The following is an 18,558-nucleotide window of genomic DNA, read 5'->3' as shown; positions in this document are numbered from 1 at the left end:
ACAGGAAAAGGACATTTTCATATGCATTTTCATTCAGTCTATTTGTTGAACAACTAATACTTACAGGTCTGGCCAGTGGGGTAGGAAGGTGACAACAGCACAGTCTCTCTAGCAGCAGGACCCTTGCCCCATGGCTTGGTGAAGTAGTAAAACAGTCACAGAAAAGGGATGGTTTCATGGGGGTTGGACAGCTTTTCAGCAAGGGATGATGAGGTACAACCGAAGGACAAGCACCAGCCAGAGAGCAGGTAGTAGGCACTCAGTAAAGGTTTCCACATCCTTAGTAGCTTCAAAGTAATTTAGTGCACCACATACAGTTAAGAGTTCTCATTAGCTCTTAACCCTGGGGTTTAAATTACTAAGACTGTTAGTCCTCCTCCTGATAAAGTAACAGTGAAATTGGCACTTCTGAAAGAAGTTTCTGTACAGGTCTAACATAGCTCTCTGCAGCTTGCTTGCAGCTTGTTAAAACATTCCCTACAATCCCCATTCTTGCTACAAAGTGCAGAAGCAGTCACATGATTTTTTAGTCATCTTTATTTAAAAAATGAAACAAACCAGTTATAAAAACTTGTTTCAAATAGATCGTAAGTATCTTAATGGTTTTTTGCTTGGCCTTGAGTTTTAAAGATTACTGTAGGGATTATTTCTTCCACAGAAGGTTGATTTTGTAGTGCACTATTACAAAAACTGAGTATGTAAAAATGAGTTTATAAATTTGTACTATTTAGGAGAAAATGTTTAATTTTATGTAGTGTAAGATTATAGCTTTCACAAGGATGGTAAACCTTTAAAAACATGTATTACGTTTGCAAAAACAAAGCTATTGGTTAAAGCTCCTTAGTTAATAGCCATGAAAGCATTCTTTCTAAAACGGAAATAATTTAAAACCATATTTAATGCTGCAGCCCAAAGCCTATAGGGGCAACTGCGGTGCCTAAGTGCCGTCAGATGTTTTCTAGCAAAGTGAAAAACACATAAGGAAAGCTTCCCCCAAGCTATAGAATATTTATGTATCTGAAGGTGATATTGTCTTTTGTCCTGGCAATCAAGATGCCCTACAAGTGAAAATGCCTATCATTAAGATAAAATGATAAAGTAGATTATTTCATCAGTGATACTTTAGGAATTCCCATTTATGCCAAACCAACAGCAAACCCACCCCTATACATACATTTTAAATATACAGCACATGTAACTTTCCAAACTAGTTTCCTCAGACACAGATGTCAGTTACCTGCCGTCAATTACAGTTCACATGGGAGAGGTACAGAAAGTTCTTACCAGTAGCTACTCCTAAACGGAGCTGCTACTTTTTGTATATTTTCAATAAAGTTATTTACATCTGTAATAAGGATGCCACTATTTTCAAAGACTTCTCTGGAGACAGTAGGCTTTTCTGTAAAAAGAAAAAATATCCCTTTTTTGGTGAGTAATTCACTAATGGGCATTTACTGAAGTAGCAGAACTACTTTCACTAAAGAAAAAAAAGACTTGTGGAACTCCCTAATATGTGTGGAGGCAGAAAAGAAATGGAGTCTGGTTACAGGAAGAAAAGAGTTTGGGCAGCCTTTGTGGCACTGGCAGTGGGGAGGGAGGCTTGCGGCACTGCTAAATGACAGCTGTGGTTGCTCTCTGCACTACCAAGATTCACAGAAACCACCGAGTAAGTACTTGCTAGAGATGATTCAATGATGGAAAAAACTTTGGAGGAATATTAACTAGACAAAACCCCAAGTACCCATACCCCAACCTATGTCTGTGAAAACTCACCAAGCTAAATGTTATTCCTCGTTGCCCCTGGAGGTACATGTACATACCTCTGAGACTATGCAATGACCCCTCTGGGAAGTCATTGTACAGATGCCCAATCTGGGCGAGGCCTGAGTGCTGGCAGTCAGCAGACCCAAGGCTGTGTGAGCTTACCTGTCAGGAAGACGGCAAACCTGGCGTGGATGTGCTGGACTTGCAGGGTGAGCAGACATTTCAAATGTTCTGCTTTTGTTGATGATCGAGAGTCACACTGGTGATAATGAAGCAATTCAATGATGTTTGCACTCTGATAGGATTTCAATATTAAGTTCTTTTTATGTGCAATTGGATCCACTCTGGGAAGTACACAGAAATGTTAACCAAATTTAATTTCCAGTAGTTTTATTTGCAGAGTTTTCTGTGCCTTATACCCCTCTGACATCCTCAGTGTAACCTTAAGTTAAAACAATCAAGACACCTGAGATCCTTGTTCCCTCCTTTGTTCTTTTTCACAGCACACCTGGCTTCCTAGACGTCCCTGTCGAGTCCTTCAAAACATTACAACTTAAAATCTTTAAAAAAAAAAACAGGCTTATAAAAGAAAGGGCCTCCTCCCAAGCAAGAGAGACACTTGCCCATTCATGCAGTGGTGCCTGATAAGCCTGTGGTGAAGTCCCAGTGGCCTCTGACTGCATCCTGTGTAACAGCAGCACCTGTGATGCTTTCTGGTCAGATAATCACCAACGTCATTAGACTTTCTCACCTCTCTTAAAATCCTGTTACTACCTATCGTTATTATTAATGTCTCCACCTCTGCTCTTGACTCCATCTCTCCTATCTTCTCACCTCAAATCCTCAGCCCTGCTTGCTGCGGGAAACCAAATTTCCACAGCTCTAGTAACAAGCACTGTTAGCATGGTAAGGATGAATTCCCTTCTGGCTTTATCTCTGGTCTGTATAAATTTGTATGGCTCACATGATATTGCAAATAGTTTTATGATACCAACCTTTACATGTATTCCTTACTTCTGTGAACAGAAACATTTTATATTCTTTTACTTACTGTATGAACTGGTATAGCATTATTTGCATAATTTAAGAAAATCACACATCTATGTAATCTATATGTCTGTTTCTTGTATTTGCCTAGAGATGGATTTGAGGCTGGTTTTGTAGTTAGTGATAACCACCCATGGCTATAACATCTTTGGAGAAATACTGGTTTTTAAAAGCCAGGGTTTTGGTTTTAGTTTTGGATAAATGGCCCCCAAGGTCAAAGGATATGTTTTCCAATGAGCTCTTACTCTGCCTGCTGTATTTCCTTCTGTAATTATCTAATTAGTTAAATCTTGCCTCCCTGGGAACTCCTGGGCATGGCCTCTCTGCCTGCCTGCCTGCCCTTGCCTCTCTCTTCTGCCAGCTCCTTCCTCCTGTTAGCTCCTCTCCTAACCTCTGTTCTTAGCTACCTTTCAACACTTCCTGCGCTGCCCCAGAGTCAGCTGTCTTCTTGCCCTGGTATGTTTTCCTTGAAAGCAGTAGGTGAAACCAAATAACTAATTTGAAAGGAGTATATGCTGGGGTGAAGCCTGGGTCAGGTGTGTCATCTTCTGTGCTTCAACTCCCATAGCAGTACAGTAGGTTTGTTTTGACTCTACCTCTGTGTGAAGTCAGAACAAGATGCTCAATGTAAAACACCTACCAGTGCCTGACACCATCATTTAGCAAGTGGCTGGCAATCTCCGAGCTCCAAGGCCCTGTGTCCACTCTGCCTTTCCCAGCCTCACCAGAACCTGGGGACACATCTTTGATGCAGAAAAGCCACCCACAGGTCTCTTCAGCCAAGGAATCAATCAGTAAATATTTTTCCTTTAAAAATCCCAGGTGTACATTTAAGGAGGTTTGCCTACATAGGGTCTATTGTTTAAGGGCAAAATCAAGGGTACATTCTGGTCTAAATTTTCCATCCTTACAACTGTGGCAACTTAATATATGAATAAATATCCAAAAACTTTTGTTAACATGACAAACTCAAAGTTCCACTTATTTTTTATTACAGTTCCTGGTAGTACAGCCAGACCTTTAACTATATGGTATTTTAGTACTCCTATGTCTTCTGTTAGTCTAGAAAGTGCTACTCAAAATCAGTGCCTCAAACTCTTGATTATGAGCTCCCATCACTGAAAGCTCTGCTACAAAAACAACCGAAACCATAGTCACCAGACCCATATACTGTGATTGGCATCTAGCCTATCCTTACCTTAGGGCAGCTCTTTCGGTAACCATTTCCACATGATTTACCCTGAAATGGTTACCCAATTTCCTCGCCTATAAAAGGGGAAGAACCCCCACACAGAGAGGCCTCACCTTTCAGAAAGGTCTTTCTTACCTTACATCTTCTTTGAGCTTTTTATTTTCCCTATAGTGAAGCAACCACTTCCATCTTCCATTCCCATTTAATCTCTCCAGGATTTTGACAATTTCCTTCAGTTGAACTACAGAATAGAGTAAGTTTGACAAGAGAAGATGTATTTCAGGGTTTTTGGCTTGTCCAAAGCCCAGTAATTATGACTTGTGGAAATAACATCCCATGTCTGAATGTATACCATCATTGCCACATAGAGCTGGGCAGGATCCCACACTGCCTTTCAAAGACACAGCAGCCTAGAGCCCCTTAACTGAGTCCTCCTTCCTAATCTGTGGGAGAGAGCAGCTGTGTGGAGATGTGAGGCAGTGCAGTTACTAGCCATTAAAGCTCTGAAGGTATATATACATCATGTGGATGGAACACAATTGAACACAGCTGCAATAGAGAAGATACAGGTTCAGGTTTTAACTACTCAATCTACTGATATATGCAAAATTCATGCTTGTTAAAGTATATCCTTCCAACACAGAAGCAGCATCCACAGTCAGTTCTAATGTGCTATCAGAGGTAGGGCAGGATTTGTTGGTCCATAACGATGTCTGCCCTCTGCTTTAACATTCTTCGTCAGTTCAGTGTTGAGAGAAGTATGTATGATTGCCGAAGTAGATAATTGTGACTTTTAGTAGCTTTTTGTAGATTTCCATATCAGCAAGATGACGGATGGTAGTGACAAATGGAGGAGAGAGGGCTGATTATAAACAAAACATACACCAAGTGGTTGACTTAAGTTGTGTCCACTTGTAAAAACAAAACTCCAACAAATTTCTATGAACAGGAATTGAGCTGCACTACTGAAAAGAAGGAACTTAGAAGCAGATTTGGTGGTGAGGATGACCAGTTGAAAGTTTAGGGGCATGCACACTTTTGAAATAAGAATTATATAAAATTATATGAAAAGTGTTTAGCATAACATGGCAAAAACGAAGCCCTTGATTTTGAGTTGATAATTTTTGATGAAATAATATTTGGGTCACTGGGTGAGGAAACTGATTTGACTAGATCCCAAAGAAACAAGAAAGGAAAATGAGAGACTAACCTAATGTTAAAGTCTCCAGTATCTTGTCGTCTGATACCATGAAGCCTCCTGTCTGAAACAGCTCTTGGTAAGTGCAATCAAGAACATCTTCAGGGCTGTCTACTCCAGCAAAGATGACACTGGGGAAATGCTTCAGCTTCAACAAAGAAGGAATCTGTTAAACATAAGGGGATCCCCCAGTGAAGATCAGTTCATTGGGTCACTTTTGTCATTTTCATCAAGATTTCAAGATCCAGGAACAGCTGAAAATACCTTTAACATTGATGACTGGCAGTTCTGCTACACCTAAGGAATATTAACTCAGGTCATCAGCAATGCTACAAGCTCATTAAAATTAATTATAAGTGGTGCCTACAACTCTAATGGTTGCAATAGTGAGGGAAAAGCATACCTGAGATTGGGGACCTGTAAGGTAATAAGGCAGGTGGTGAGCTGACACCACCACTCCGTCTCCACCTTCATGTGCCAACACTGGGGGGTTCAGTCACCACCACCTGACAGGACTACCCAGTCCTCACCCAGAGGATCTTCTTAGGACAAGCAATTACTTTTGCTTAAATATTGTAACAACAAAAAAGACAAGTTCCTTGCAAAGCAAGATTTTTTTATTGTCAGACATCAAGATAATGTGACATCAAGATGACGGGTGGTAGTGACAAATGGAGGAGAGAGGGCTGATTATAAACAAAAAATACACCAAGTGGTTGACTTATATTTGAGTCCACTTGTAAAAACAACAAAACTCCAACAAATTTGGTTTGTATCTCAGATGAGAAAATTTACCAATGTCTCCTCTTGTAGTTCTCCTTAGTTATTACTATAAAAACAACTATCTGAAACACAGTTTGTCATATAAACACCTTGGTAATATTACAATATCCTAAAGTACATCATCTCAACCCTGTTATCTTACCACTTAGACTCAATGGTAATGTTTAACGTCTTCCTAAATAAAAAGGCAGTGATGAGTCTCATAATTATAGAATAACAAAATGCCTGAAATACATTCCTTTGTTGCAAAGTTATTTCCAAACCTACTTGATGCAAATGTGATGATATATCTTCATTTCTGATGATGACGATTAGTGTCTCATTCTTTCTGTGGAAAGCTTGACAGAAATGCTGAGGTTCAATTTCTGCATGGCCGCTTTTCCTCAAAATACTCTGAAATTTACAAATAGCCACTAAGAATGGATACTTGCACAGAACTACTTTTATAGTTTACATCAAAAAACACATCCTATTATTAAATTATACCCCTAACAAGGCCATATAAATGGCAGTTTGTCTTACTATTGAATGAGATTTTGCATAAAAAACAAATGGCTCCTGGGTATCATTAACAACTGGGTTGGACTTAGAAGTTTATTAAAAGGCAGAGCATTTAAAGTAAGTCTTTTCTGTCCATAAAGTATCAAAGGCTGATTCTTCTTAATCAGAGGCTGATACACATGTGTCTCACCCTTTTCAAGGGAATTACCTCGGGAATGCAGGTATTTACTCTAAAAATGCCATGTCCAGTCAAATGTTTCTAGAACTTTAGAAAATAATACCTATTATACCTATGTATTACTTTGAGAATCATTAACAGGAATGATTTTGTAGAAAGGCAACAGTCCCTTGGGTCTAGGTATTTGAATACAATGGGAGATAGGTTAAGATGTAGTTTAACATGGAACAGTTCTGTAATATGCCTGATTGGGGGGAAAGTTAAGTGTAATTTAGGAAAATTCCTTCCCCTTGTCCTACTCTGATTTTGAGGCTGTTTCTAAAGAATTCAGGAAGTTTACATTGCACGCCTTGATGTTCCTAGTTATACCACAGTCTCTCTGTCTGACCATCCCTTGTCACTTCCTTTATAAGAAAATTGTTAAATTTTTGGTCAGTCTCCCTTGGACCTCAAAACAATTCAAATTTTGACTACTTTAATTCATTACTCAAAATGTATTACAATATAATTTCAAAAATTCCTACACAGATTTCTTTAACAAAGAGTCCACAAAATATCTAAATATGAATCTGCAGCCCTCACTTATGTTAGTAGTAAACTGTATGAATGAATAAATTTTCTGACAAGTTCAACATTTTCATCAAGCCCTGTGGCGTTCGGGCTGTTTTGCCAAGCACTCTGAAGGGCTTCTCCATCTTACACATAAATGGAGCCTGCTGTCCCATCACTAGTGAATGCCGCAGGAAGCTCTGGAACAGAAGAGGAACCCAGATGACTTTTCGAGTGAGCTTTTACAAACATTTTGCTTGCTCTGATAGTACTTTATTCTCAAGTTTATTTTATAATGAGTCTATCTACTATCTCACTTGAAGTTACTTCTGCACAGTTTATTTTCTGTTGTAAATGGTGGCCAACTGATAAAATATGAAACAAACCTTCATTACTGAAACAAGCGCCTGATACCCTAGAAGAGCTCAGAGGTAAACTTATCACCCCACTGTCTCCTATGTGACCTGTGCTCTGAAAAGGGTCTGAGAACTGAGATACTACGTTGCTTTTGAGAAGGAGGCAACAAAAGGAAATCAGGTATTTTGCTCCCTGTAGCAAAATAGACATGGCCAGGATGTAAACTAAAGTCACTCCCTGACTTACTAATTCTCCAAACAAAATTAACTTTAATTCAAGCTTAAAAAAAAAAATTGCAGGTTAGTTTTGGAGGAAAAGACTGAAGGCCGTTTAATGCTCTCCCATCCAACAACACAGCTTACAGAGAGGGCATGGAAACTGGAACAAAGACAAGTGGGGCTGGGGGTTGGGGAGACAAATCTGGCAACCATTTTGGAAGAACCGTGGAGAACCAAAAGGATCCTTGACAGGAAAAATAATCAGCTACACAAAAGATAAGATTGCTTAAGTTTGGAAAACTTTAAAATCATTTTTAAAAGATATAAAATAGGAGCCCTCAGCCATCATGGACAGACTTGTTTCTTGACAGTAAATGCTGTGCCCCAGGCACACTGCCCTGCTGGGAAACCTCCGCAGACCCCTTCTGCTTCACCCGCAGCGCTGAGCTCCTGTCATGGCAGACTCGCAGCCAGCAGGACGGCGTCTGAGCAGTGTCCTGTAGGCTTCCCCAACTGAATTGCCTGCAAGCCAGCCTCCCGGCGGACCGGCATTCCGCAGAGCCTAGTGCTCCTTGAGGTGCTCACAGCAGAGGCACAGGCATCTTCCGCAGCCTTTGGGGAGTTATGGACATGTCAGTGACAGGCACTCTGGCCCTAACACTGGCCTTATGCAAGCATCAACTACGTGTGTGGAGAGCAGCCAGGTGACTCAAGAGCAAAGGCTTCTCAGGTAGCTGTCCACACCTCATGTATGAGATTGGTGTCACTTCATCAAAGAAAAGGTTCTTGGCCTCCCTTGAGGCCATTTGGCCTATTGCCCTCGAACCAGTGTGGAAGCCCTGCACAATGAAACTAACCACAGCGTGAATCTCACATTTATTTGTGTACTTCTTTATCAATGTTTTTCCTGTCCCATTAGAATGCAAGGACCAGATCATAAAGGCAACATTTCCGCTCACCTGCGCATACTGGGGATGGAAAACAGGTACCAAAAAGAAGAGGAGGAAGAGGGCAGGTGTTGTGGGAGGGCTTCCCTCCCCTGTGAGAGAACGGGGCTGTGGGCTGCACCTGGAGTGGGGTTACACATGGGATGGGGGAGCAAGCCAAGCAGCGGGCACATTAGGGGTCATGGTAGCCACTTTCTGACTGCTGGAGAAGGCAAAGTAGGCTATGGCCTGATGGAGATGGGCTGGATTGGGGATGTGTGCACCTGCTTGTTTTTTAAACATAAACACAGATACATATGCATGTGTACACACATACAAACATTTCCCGGCTCTGCTTGCTGGGAGGACCTAAACCAGTGATAGCCAGTGGCATTGAGTTCACCCACTGCCCAGATCTCTATTTCAAGTGCTAGTCTTCTCTGAAAGGATCACGGCTCCTCAGCGAAACACTGCCTTTAAGGCTGGGGCCAGGAGTGAGATGTACCTGTGGTACTGTGCTGCGCCACAGAGGAAGGAGGCAGCCAAAGAACTCTGGGGACTCGCGGAAAGGACACAGAGCCAGCCGAAAGGAGTACCCCCTGGCTGGGTCTGGTACAATCTGAGCATTAAAATAGTGAAGGACCAGGTGGTAACTGAGTAAAATAATACGGACCACGGGTTGTCACTGATATAAGTAAGTAAATGGGAGGGAAGGGAAAGCTCTACCCTACAGCAGAAAGCCAGCTAATAAAATGCACAAGGAATGATGGAATTAGAATGTCACCTTTTGGCAACCATCACTGTCATAACTGACTCAGGCAAAAACAACCAATGGATGTTAAATCTGGTGGGTGAAAGTCTGATGAGGAACAGTATATTCACATGTCCTGTTGTACCTTCTTCCCACTTGGGGGTAACTAAACATGCTTACTAATTAACTTTACATTGGAGGAACTTGGCAGAAACAATCTTAACCAAGTGAAAAAGGCTAATAATACACCAGGAATGGGACAAATCAACATCGTGTGCCTCCCAACAGAATGCACCGAGCGAGAACATTCTATCTGGGTATTCTCACCTAAAATGCAGAAATCCCAAGGAAGTCACAGATGAACACAAACTGAAGGAAATCGTATCAAATAATTAGCTTACAGTCTTCAAAACTGGCAAGGTCACATGATAAGAAATGACAGAAGAACCATCCCAAACGCATGGGAACTGAGAGACAATGGAAAGGACAAGCCAGGAGAATATGTGAAGCGCAGAAAGATGGTGGTGCCTGGGGCCTGATGAGCACCCTGCCTTCGTGCTCAGTCCTGGCTTCAGGAAAGCTAGCTCACAAGGCTGTGGCCATACAGAAGTGCCCCTTCCCTCAGGTAACACACACATCACCACCTTGGCACAGTAGCCGCAGTCTCATAGCCTGAACGTGATACGTTGTAAGGGGTGGTAGGATGCCATGAATACCACCATTTTCAAATGGCTCAGGAAAGTGAACAGTGGGGGTATATGGGCAAAGGGTGCCATTTCTGCAGCCTTTACATAAACCTGAAATTCTATCTTAAAAGTGGGAAAAGAGAGAGAGAATGTTGTCTTTTCCCAAAACAGAGGATAAAATAAGGAAGCTAACGAAGAAATGAAGACAGATTCTGGCTCCCACCAAACTAGAATTTTACCATGGTTAAATCATTTATATATAAACACTGTGTTCTCACCAGAACATCATCTTTCCTAATATTCAAATTAAAAAGTACATCCCAAACCAAAAGAGGCCCCTCTCAACTGTCCATACTAATGGGGGAACACAGGTAATAACTTTTTAAAAATCTGAATTTTACCTTTGGAAGGCTTTGTTCACATTTGAGTAAGAGTACATTGGTAACTTTATGAAAATTAATCACCATACTAACTCTGGAACATCATACACATCTTCAGATATAGTACAAATATAGCATAATATTGTGTATGCAGATAAAGACAGCTGTGAAATTTAAATGCCACTTCGTATCATGATTCTTTCTGAGGCCAAAAATGCCACAGTTATTATTTCTAAAGTAGACTAAAATTAGATGGCAATCAAAAGAATATGAAGTATAAGAAAATACGGCACTTTACCTTTGTTCTTATAAAGAATGACTTGTCTTCTGTCTCCACGAGGTAGAACAGGAAAGTCCGTTTACAAGCCTCTCTGACCACACTCTTCAGCTTGGCATGCAGACTGGTGCACAAGTCTGTAATCATGTCTTCATAGGAGGCTGGCCTTCTTGGCAAGGATGAACACATCTCTTGAGGCGTGGCTTCTCCAGAAGCCACACTGGACTCTCTATCTTGGAAAATGACTTGGCTGTGATTCATTACCACCTTATTAAGTTCAGCATATTCGCTGAGAATAAGTGAAATATCGCTCTGGGATTCTTTCAAAGGGCTGTTGTATTTCAGCTTGTTGAGATGTAATGGAACAGCCTGATTTCTTTCAGAATTTGAAAGATGCTGTGTACTGTGATCACACCTCTCTTTCCAAAAGGAAGGACTGTCTAAATTGCTGGATGTGAGGTCTCTCATGTGCTGACCCTGCCGTCCAGCATCTGAGTGTGTGACTGTTACTATAAGGGGGCTCCAGCTCCGGGATGCAGGATGTAGAACAGGGGTCTCAGGTGGTTTTGTTAAAGGAAAAGCTCCAGCAGTGATCTGGAGGGGCGACTCTTCCGGAAAGACGTTACTGGAAAAGTCAGAATGCTGAGAATCTCCACTCTTCACCATTTGTTTTAGTTTATGTGCAAAACGCAGATATTCCAGATCTAAAGTACTCTGGGTGAGGTTATCTGCCACCTGACAAGTATTTGTCCAGAAGCTGAGCAAGTCACACTTCGCAGTGAAACTGGAGTGCCTTCTCGAGCTGTGCAATGTTCTCGTGGTATCTTTGAACTCTTTAGTTACGGTGAAGTTAGCGTAAGTCCTGGGGATGCCATGGAGATCTCGGATTTGTATGTAACATGGCACACATTTATCTTCTTTCTTTAATCCAATTGACTGGTTTCTGGCAGGAATGCTTGTCTCTAACCCTGGAACTTGATTTGAGCAGCCCCAATCCTTGTTATCACTAGTGGTTAGGCTTGGGAAAGAGTCATAAACATCTTCTGAAGCATCTTCTTTTTTCTTGGTGTGAATACATCGCGAAGTGCAGGGGTCATCCTCATCCACTTTGGGATTTCTGCAGTCACTGCAAGGGTCTTTATCAGAGTCTCCAGAAAGTGGTTCATTATGAATGTCAGGATTCACACTGACATCCATGTCTCCACTCAGGACTTCTGAGTCCTCCTTGGTCCTGAGACGCTCACCAGTGCTTTTATTTTCTATCTGCTCTTTAGAAATTCCATAAACAAGAGGGGAATGAGGTTGGGGAACAAAAGGAGCAAGAGGCTCCATACTGGTATTGTCACTGGTGACTGCTGTATGTCGATAAGAATCAGCAGCTACACACATGGGAAAAAGCCCACCATTGAACAGATTTATTGTGCCACATGGTGACAGATCCTGCAGCACTGTTTCTTGTTCCCCTTTTGGAGATGCAGTGTTTGACTGAGAGCCAGCACCTCCCAGATCTCCGTGTTTTTCATGTAACTCAGCTTTAGTTTCACTGTTCTTAAGCAAACTGGTCACTCTGCCTACTGGTATTTCCTGTGTTTGGAACCCTAGCTCTATGTTCATGGGTCTTGTAAAATGGGCTAATGGAGTGCTACCTGAGGACCAATCAAGTCTGGGGGTCTCTGAACACAAGTGTGCCTGTAGAACATCTGCTCCATCAACAGAGTCAAAGCTCAAGGACTGAGCTTGCGTGTAACCGCCTTCATTTGTTTTCAAATCACTGCAAAGGAGGCTTTTCTTAATACTTTTAGGGCTAGTCTCCTGTTCGAAGGACACATTCTCTATACCACCTGGGACAGTTGTGGAACTAAATGTGTCAGCCAAAGACTTATTTTCAATAATCTTTCTAGGACTCAATGGAGGCTCACTGGTCTCCAAGACAAGATGATTTAAGTCCAAATTTCTGTTTTCTACACTGACTGTCTGCAGTGGATTTCCTGATGTTACCCATTTCTCTAGAGAAGGCCTGAACTCATGTGTGGAATTGGCTGCCAAGGCAGGCTGGTCTAACTCTCTATCACAGTATGGAGCCTTGTCTGAGGGGAAGAAGCCCTCATCACACTCACAGGGGATAATGGCCTCAGTTACCTTACTAGGAAGGGTTGAGCATCTATCTTCCCTTCCATGATGATTCAGTATGAGAGGCATTTCAGCACAAAGTTGCATTTGCTGAATCCAAGGTAAGTGACCTTCGCCCCCTGGGTGGGGAGGACCCACAAAAGAATTATTTTCTTCTGTTATGGCCAAATCTCTTGCCTCTATCTGGGAGAATTTGTCCCAATTCTCACACTGTGTATCAGGAAGTTTTAAGCTACATGGAGACACAGCCTGAGATGGTACTTGGGGTACTTCAACTGGTACCTGGGGGTTAGGACTAGAAGCTGGTGACACTTCTTCAATTAAGGAGCCAAAGGGAAAATGTGAGGTAACATTTACTTCCTCTGCAATCTGAAGGGCACAACAAGTGTCTTTAGAAAGTACTAGAGTAACAGTTTGTAAGTTACCACTTTTTCTCTCATTTTCTACTGCTTTCTCTGACACTGTAGGATGCACTGATGTATAACTAGTGGAATTCCCTTCTCTGTTTGCTCTTAAAGTCACCTCTTCTGACTCAATTATTTCTTCAGTCATTTCCTGAAGTTCTAAGTTTGATAGTGGGGCCTCCTGATGTTGCTCTATTTCACCTGCTGGCATTTCTTCTCTGGGACTTGTCGGTGGTGATATTGTGAGAGTTAGATTGATGTCCGAATCTTCCTCTGATAGCTCTAAGCTGACCTCCTCTCTGTTCAGAGACAAGCTGGTTTGTTTGCTAAATGAACTGCATGATTCAAAATTCCTCTTTTCACTGCTGAGGCCAACTTCATCCTTGAGTTCTGAAGCACCATGGGGTGTAGCACTTAATGGAGGAATGCGAGTAAGTGCGTAGTTTTTTTCCAAGGACGCAGAGGCTGATGAGCCTACCTCTTCGATTGGTGATGGCTCTGTAACCTCTTCTGGAGATACGCTGAAGAGACTCTGAGTCTGAAGGGAAAATTCCTGAGAAAGTTTCACTTCTTCTCGGGGTGATGAATAATTAGAACTTTTGCCTAATGACAGTGCCTCAGTCACCACTGAATTACCAGACGACGATGATGAGCCTGGATCAGGAGTCTCCTTCTGTAAGGAACACAGCTCCTCAGCAGGGGCCACTCTGCTCACTGAGGAGGAACAAAGGCACTTAGGGTCTTTCTGTCCTGACATTGCTACAGACGGCATGTCCCTAAGGGTCTGTGCCTTTTCAAAAATGGATCCAGGATGTCGAAGACTCATGGAAGGGGCTACTTGCTTCATCAACTCTATATTAAAGGTGGCAGGTTCACTGGCTCTATTTACACGTTCTGTCGGTATTGGGACATAGGTATTTTTTTCAAAAGTCAGGGTAACTGGTTCCAGATTAATCATTACATACCCTGTATCATCCTTTCCTTCTAGGGAAGGCTGGGACTCTGTGTTTATGGGGCTGCTATGCTGGATTAGGCCTTGTGAAGCACCTGGTTTTGTTTGCATTGTTGCTTGGAAAACACCAACTTTGCTTTCAAGGGTGCTGTACACAGACTTCTGACAAATCGCTGGCTGATTGCTGATCCCATCATGACTCTTGGTGAATGTGACTTGTGGGACACCATCATTGTAAGAAGTCACTCTTGTGCTATCAAGTGGCTCTAAGGCTGTATCTTCACCAGGAAGAGATGGTTCATTAGTTTGGGTACTTCCAATATCAGAAGGCACAAGGCTCAGAGTCTCCAGTTTATCTGATGATTCTTGTTTGGCTTTCCCCCCAATTACCTAAAATAATGAATGTAGAAAAAAAAAAATCAAGAGTCATGTAAACTAACATTCACATATGTGAAGAACAGTTGTAGCCAAGGGTTGATTTTAGTTTGTTCTTTTGAATCTTCTAATCTATAAGAATATCACAGGGTGGAGATCAAGCAGATGCTTTTGGATAGGCTAAGAATACCTCCCTAAATAATCTGTTTTCTTTAAATATACACATGATGAAAGCTCCAAAACTAAGCTTTTTTTTTTTAAATGGACCTTTGGGAAGAAAAGTGGCTAGACCACTTACAATTTAAAGACTTGAAAAAGGAGCCTGTTTGCTAAACAACAGTGCTTAATTCAGAAATGCTACACTGGAGGAAAAGTACTCATTTTTTACTGTTTTTAGTAAGATTAAAAGATGATTTTAAAAGCAAAGAGTAACTTATTTTAAACACGAGCTTTCATTTAGACAGTAAACATACTGTCATCTAGAACTTTCCCATGAGGAAATAGTAAATTAATCACTATTTCTTGTACTCAGAAGATACAGATAAGCAGTTTCCCAAAGTGTCAATATCCACTCTGGTAAATAAAGGTTCCTCCCCGCTTAGCTATCTTCTTTGCTTATAAGTAGAGATAATCACTTTCTCTCATTATAATGCCTCCTATTCAACAGGGCAATAGAAACATAGTGCAGTGCAGTCTTCATTAGAAACTAAACCTGAGGGGCTGATTTAACCAGTAACAGAAAGGATTCAGTTTCAACGTTAACAAAACCACTCCTGACAATTTTGATAACCTCATAAACAGGATTTTGTTTTTTTAAAGGCTGTGGCATGGTGTCGTCCAGAGCATGGTGAAACGGACTGATCATACAACTAACCACACATCTGTAAGTTCTGGTTGGTTATTATGGTTAGTTATCATGCCATGTTTTGGGGCAATCATATTGGAAGTTAGGACCTGTTTTTCAAATCTCATTAAAATATTTCTGTCTTAACCAAAGAAACACACCAACCCAAGTAACTGTCAGGGTAGAACTGAGACTCAGAGTTTTAAGAGGATATGACTGGCCAGACATAAAGCATAGCAAAGTCTTGATGGTAAGAGTCTTTGTGAAAACGTTCCTGTCACTCTCCTTACCACACTGTGGCTCCAATGTTTGGTCACAGTACTAAATCTCACCATGCTTGTGGTCTTTGGGAAATACAAATTGTGATCACATTGGTATGTTTATATTGATATGTTTTCGTATAGGTGAAGTGAAATGTTTCTAAAATAAAGTCTGATCATTTAAAAGAATTGCTTAAGTAAACATACAACTAAAGCAACCTGCCTTTGGTTTCTAGTGCCTATCATATGGCATTCTCTTCATCTCTGAGTCTGCCCCTGGGAGGCAGGGGGTGGCACATGTGTGTGCTCACCTTCGAAGTGTAGGCACAATATCCAAGACAACAGAAAGGTCTTTGTAAGTCTATGCTAAAATATCATTAGGGAGCATGGACTTTAATATTCTAATTTCTACTTCTTTTTTTTTAACTTTATTTTTTATTTTTTTTATTTTGATTTCATTAATGTACAATTACTAGAACAACATTATGGTTACTAGACTCCCCCTATTATCAAGTCCCCCTCACATACCCCATTACAGTCACCGTCCATCAGCGTAGTAAGATGCTATAGAATCATTACTTGTCTTCTCTGTGTTATACTGTGTTCCCTGTGCCCTCCCCCCGACATTATGTGTGCTAATTGTAATGCCCCTTTTAACCCCTTATCCCTCCCTTCCCACCCATCCTCCCCAGCCCCTTGCCCTTTGGTAACTGTTAGTCCATTCTTGGGTTCTGTGAGTCTACTGCTGTTTTGTTCCTTACTTTCTACTTCTTAATACTCAATTTCACATTTGCAAAAACTATTTCTGAAATTAGACTTGTTGATAGTTAATTATATATTACCACAAAAAAATATAAGAAACTAGTATACATATAGATAGTAACTGAAGTCTGCCTAACTACTAAATATTTTCTTATTTTGAGGCAGTGATTCTTACCTAGGTTTTATGTAGCTTTTTAAAAATCAGAAGAAATTTATGAACCACATCCTCAGAAAAAAACCACACATATGTATAAATAAACACTTACATGTGCATATACATACAGACACAGGATTTGATTCTAGATTTGAATCTTAGCTAGATAAGCTGACTGACTACACAACCTCAGGCAATTTTCACGCTTCTCTGTGCTGCAGTCACTTGTCTAGGAGATGGGCAAGAATGGCCCTTGCCTCCTCGAGTTGTGGGAACTAATGGAGCTGAGGTAAACGGAGGGTTCCAGTCACCCTCAGCTTGCAGCACTCTATTGTTTGCTTCTGGAGGGGGTCACAGACCCTCCCCAACCACCGGGGCTCACCCAGACCTGCCAAACCCCATGTAACCCCAGGTAAAGACACACTGTTTATTCAACATTAGAACAGGCACTGTAGATGTCCAAACCCGTGCAAAATTATCCTGGAACAAAGCTAGGCCAAATGCTTAACAAGGTGGCTCTTCTGTCAATTCATGTACTTAGAATTTTGATACAACTTTTTTACTTGCTCCAGCTAAAATCTGATTATCTGGCCTGGCTGAACATAAGCTGAGAACAATGGAAAGGAGCAAAGCATATTTGCCATATTTACAAATATTTAACTACAGATCTATAAGAGACCTGGCATTTTATTTACTGTTCCAGTATGTTTTCAAAAATAATTTTAACATATTCAATTTTAAGATTTATCAAAGATTTCTAATATTTATTATTACCACAGTTGATTCTTAAAAACTACTCTAGGTAAGACATAACAAGTATTATTCACTTCTTTTAAAAGATAAGAAAATAAGCTCAGAGGAAACAAATAACTTGTCCCAAATTATACACTGAGTAACACTATGGTCGGCTCTCAGATTGCCTGTCCCCCACAATATTTTTCTACTTCTGCTTCTTCGATCAGGATGAAAGACAAGCTCCACCTGCAGACAATCCAGAGCAACACTTAAGGAAATTAAGTTTTTAGCATTATAATCCTTTACATTACTAGGGAATCCACTTTCCTAAAAGAAACCAATGCCTTGTTTTGAATGTGATTTTTATACACAAAAATCAAATGAAAATTTCTTCACAAATAACATCAGCATTTATAGTATTCAGATTTACTTACCTCGTTACTACAGGAATTGATGAAATTCTGGCTTTCCGGGGTATCTGAGTGACCCTCTCCTGCAAAACCTTCTTTCAGCTCATTGTGCACCCACAGTTCCAAGCCTCTTGCAGGTGGTGGTTTAATGAAAGGAAGCAAGGAGTGCGTGTCAGGGAAGGACACTTCGGCAGTGTGACCTCTGGGAGTCTCGTCAGTCTCCAACAGTGGGTTACACCTCTCTGCACAGGGGGGCTCCTCCAACTCACTGACTTCCAAAGAATCTAATGTGCTATTTATAGACACAAACTTCGTGGGGCTGCTGTGCTCCACCACTTTTCTAGATGACTGTATGAGTTTGCTCTGACTGCTGTAAAACAGAGCCATCCACATATGAAGTATGAGCTTCACTTCTTCTACGTTATCAGGTAAATCAGTGTTCCAGGGCCTGTGGTTTTAAAGAGAGAACATACAATGATCACTGACAATGATTGGTTAGTCAAGTATCTTAAGCCAAGTCCCTTTTTTGTTAACCTTGATTTTAAATGTGTTTTTATTTTAAAAATAATACAACTATGCAACAATAAAGTAAAAAGAAGTTGACTTAACAGTTATAATAAATCAAATCCACCCATTTTTCAGAGACAGAAAAGAGCACTGAGAATAGGAGTTTTGACTCCTTTTTCATCACAGGACTTGTAAGTGGTAGAACTGTGACTGGTACA

At 41.0% G+C, this 18,558-nt stretch overlaps 1 protein-coding gene across 42 annotated transcripts in view; it reads right to left on the bottom strand.

Annotated features, from left to right (window-relative positions):
- Positions 1-519: 519 nt before the first annotated feature.
- Positions 520-18,558, bottom strand: part of TASOR2 (transcription activation suppressor family member 2) — a 252,793-nt gene continuing 234,754 nt past the window's right edge. For 41 of the 42 annotated variants that reach the window (XM_057498129.1, XM_057498132.1, XM_057498134.1 and 38 more), the window contains 7 exons: positions 17,858-18,281; positions 10,829-14,683; positions 6,252-6,377; positions 5,214-5,367; positions 4,139-4,244; positions 1,927-2,108; positions 520-1,399 (listed from right to left, as the gene is read on the bottom strand). In XM_057498129.1, the coding sequence (XP_057354112.1) occupies positions 1,281-1,399; positions 1,927-2,108; positions 4,139-4,244; positions 5,214-5,367; positions 6,252-6,377; positions 10,829-14,683; positions 17,858-18,281 (4,966 nt within the window). In that variant the 3' untranslated portion in view covers positions 520-1,280. Of the gene's footprint in view, positions 1,400-1,926; positions 2,109-4,138; positions 4,245-5,213; positions 5,368-6,251; positions 6,378-8,064; positions 8,400-10,828; positions 14,684-17,857; positions 18,282-18,558 lie in introns of those variants that run through there. The other variant, XM_057498147.1, reaches the window with a different exon arrangement.

The sequence above is a fragment of the Manis pentadactyla genome, chromosome 3 (genome assembly GCF_030020395.1).
Source record: "Manis pentadactyla isolate mManPen7 chromosome 3, mManPen7.hap1, whole genome shotgun sequence".
Lineage (NCBI taxonomy): Eukaryota > Metazoa > Chordata > Mammalia > Pholidota > Manidae > Manis > Manis pentadactyla.
This window is presented reverse-complemented; position numbering and strand designations above follow the sequence as displayed.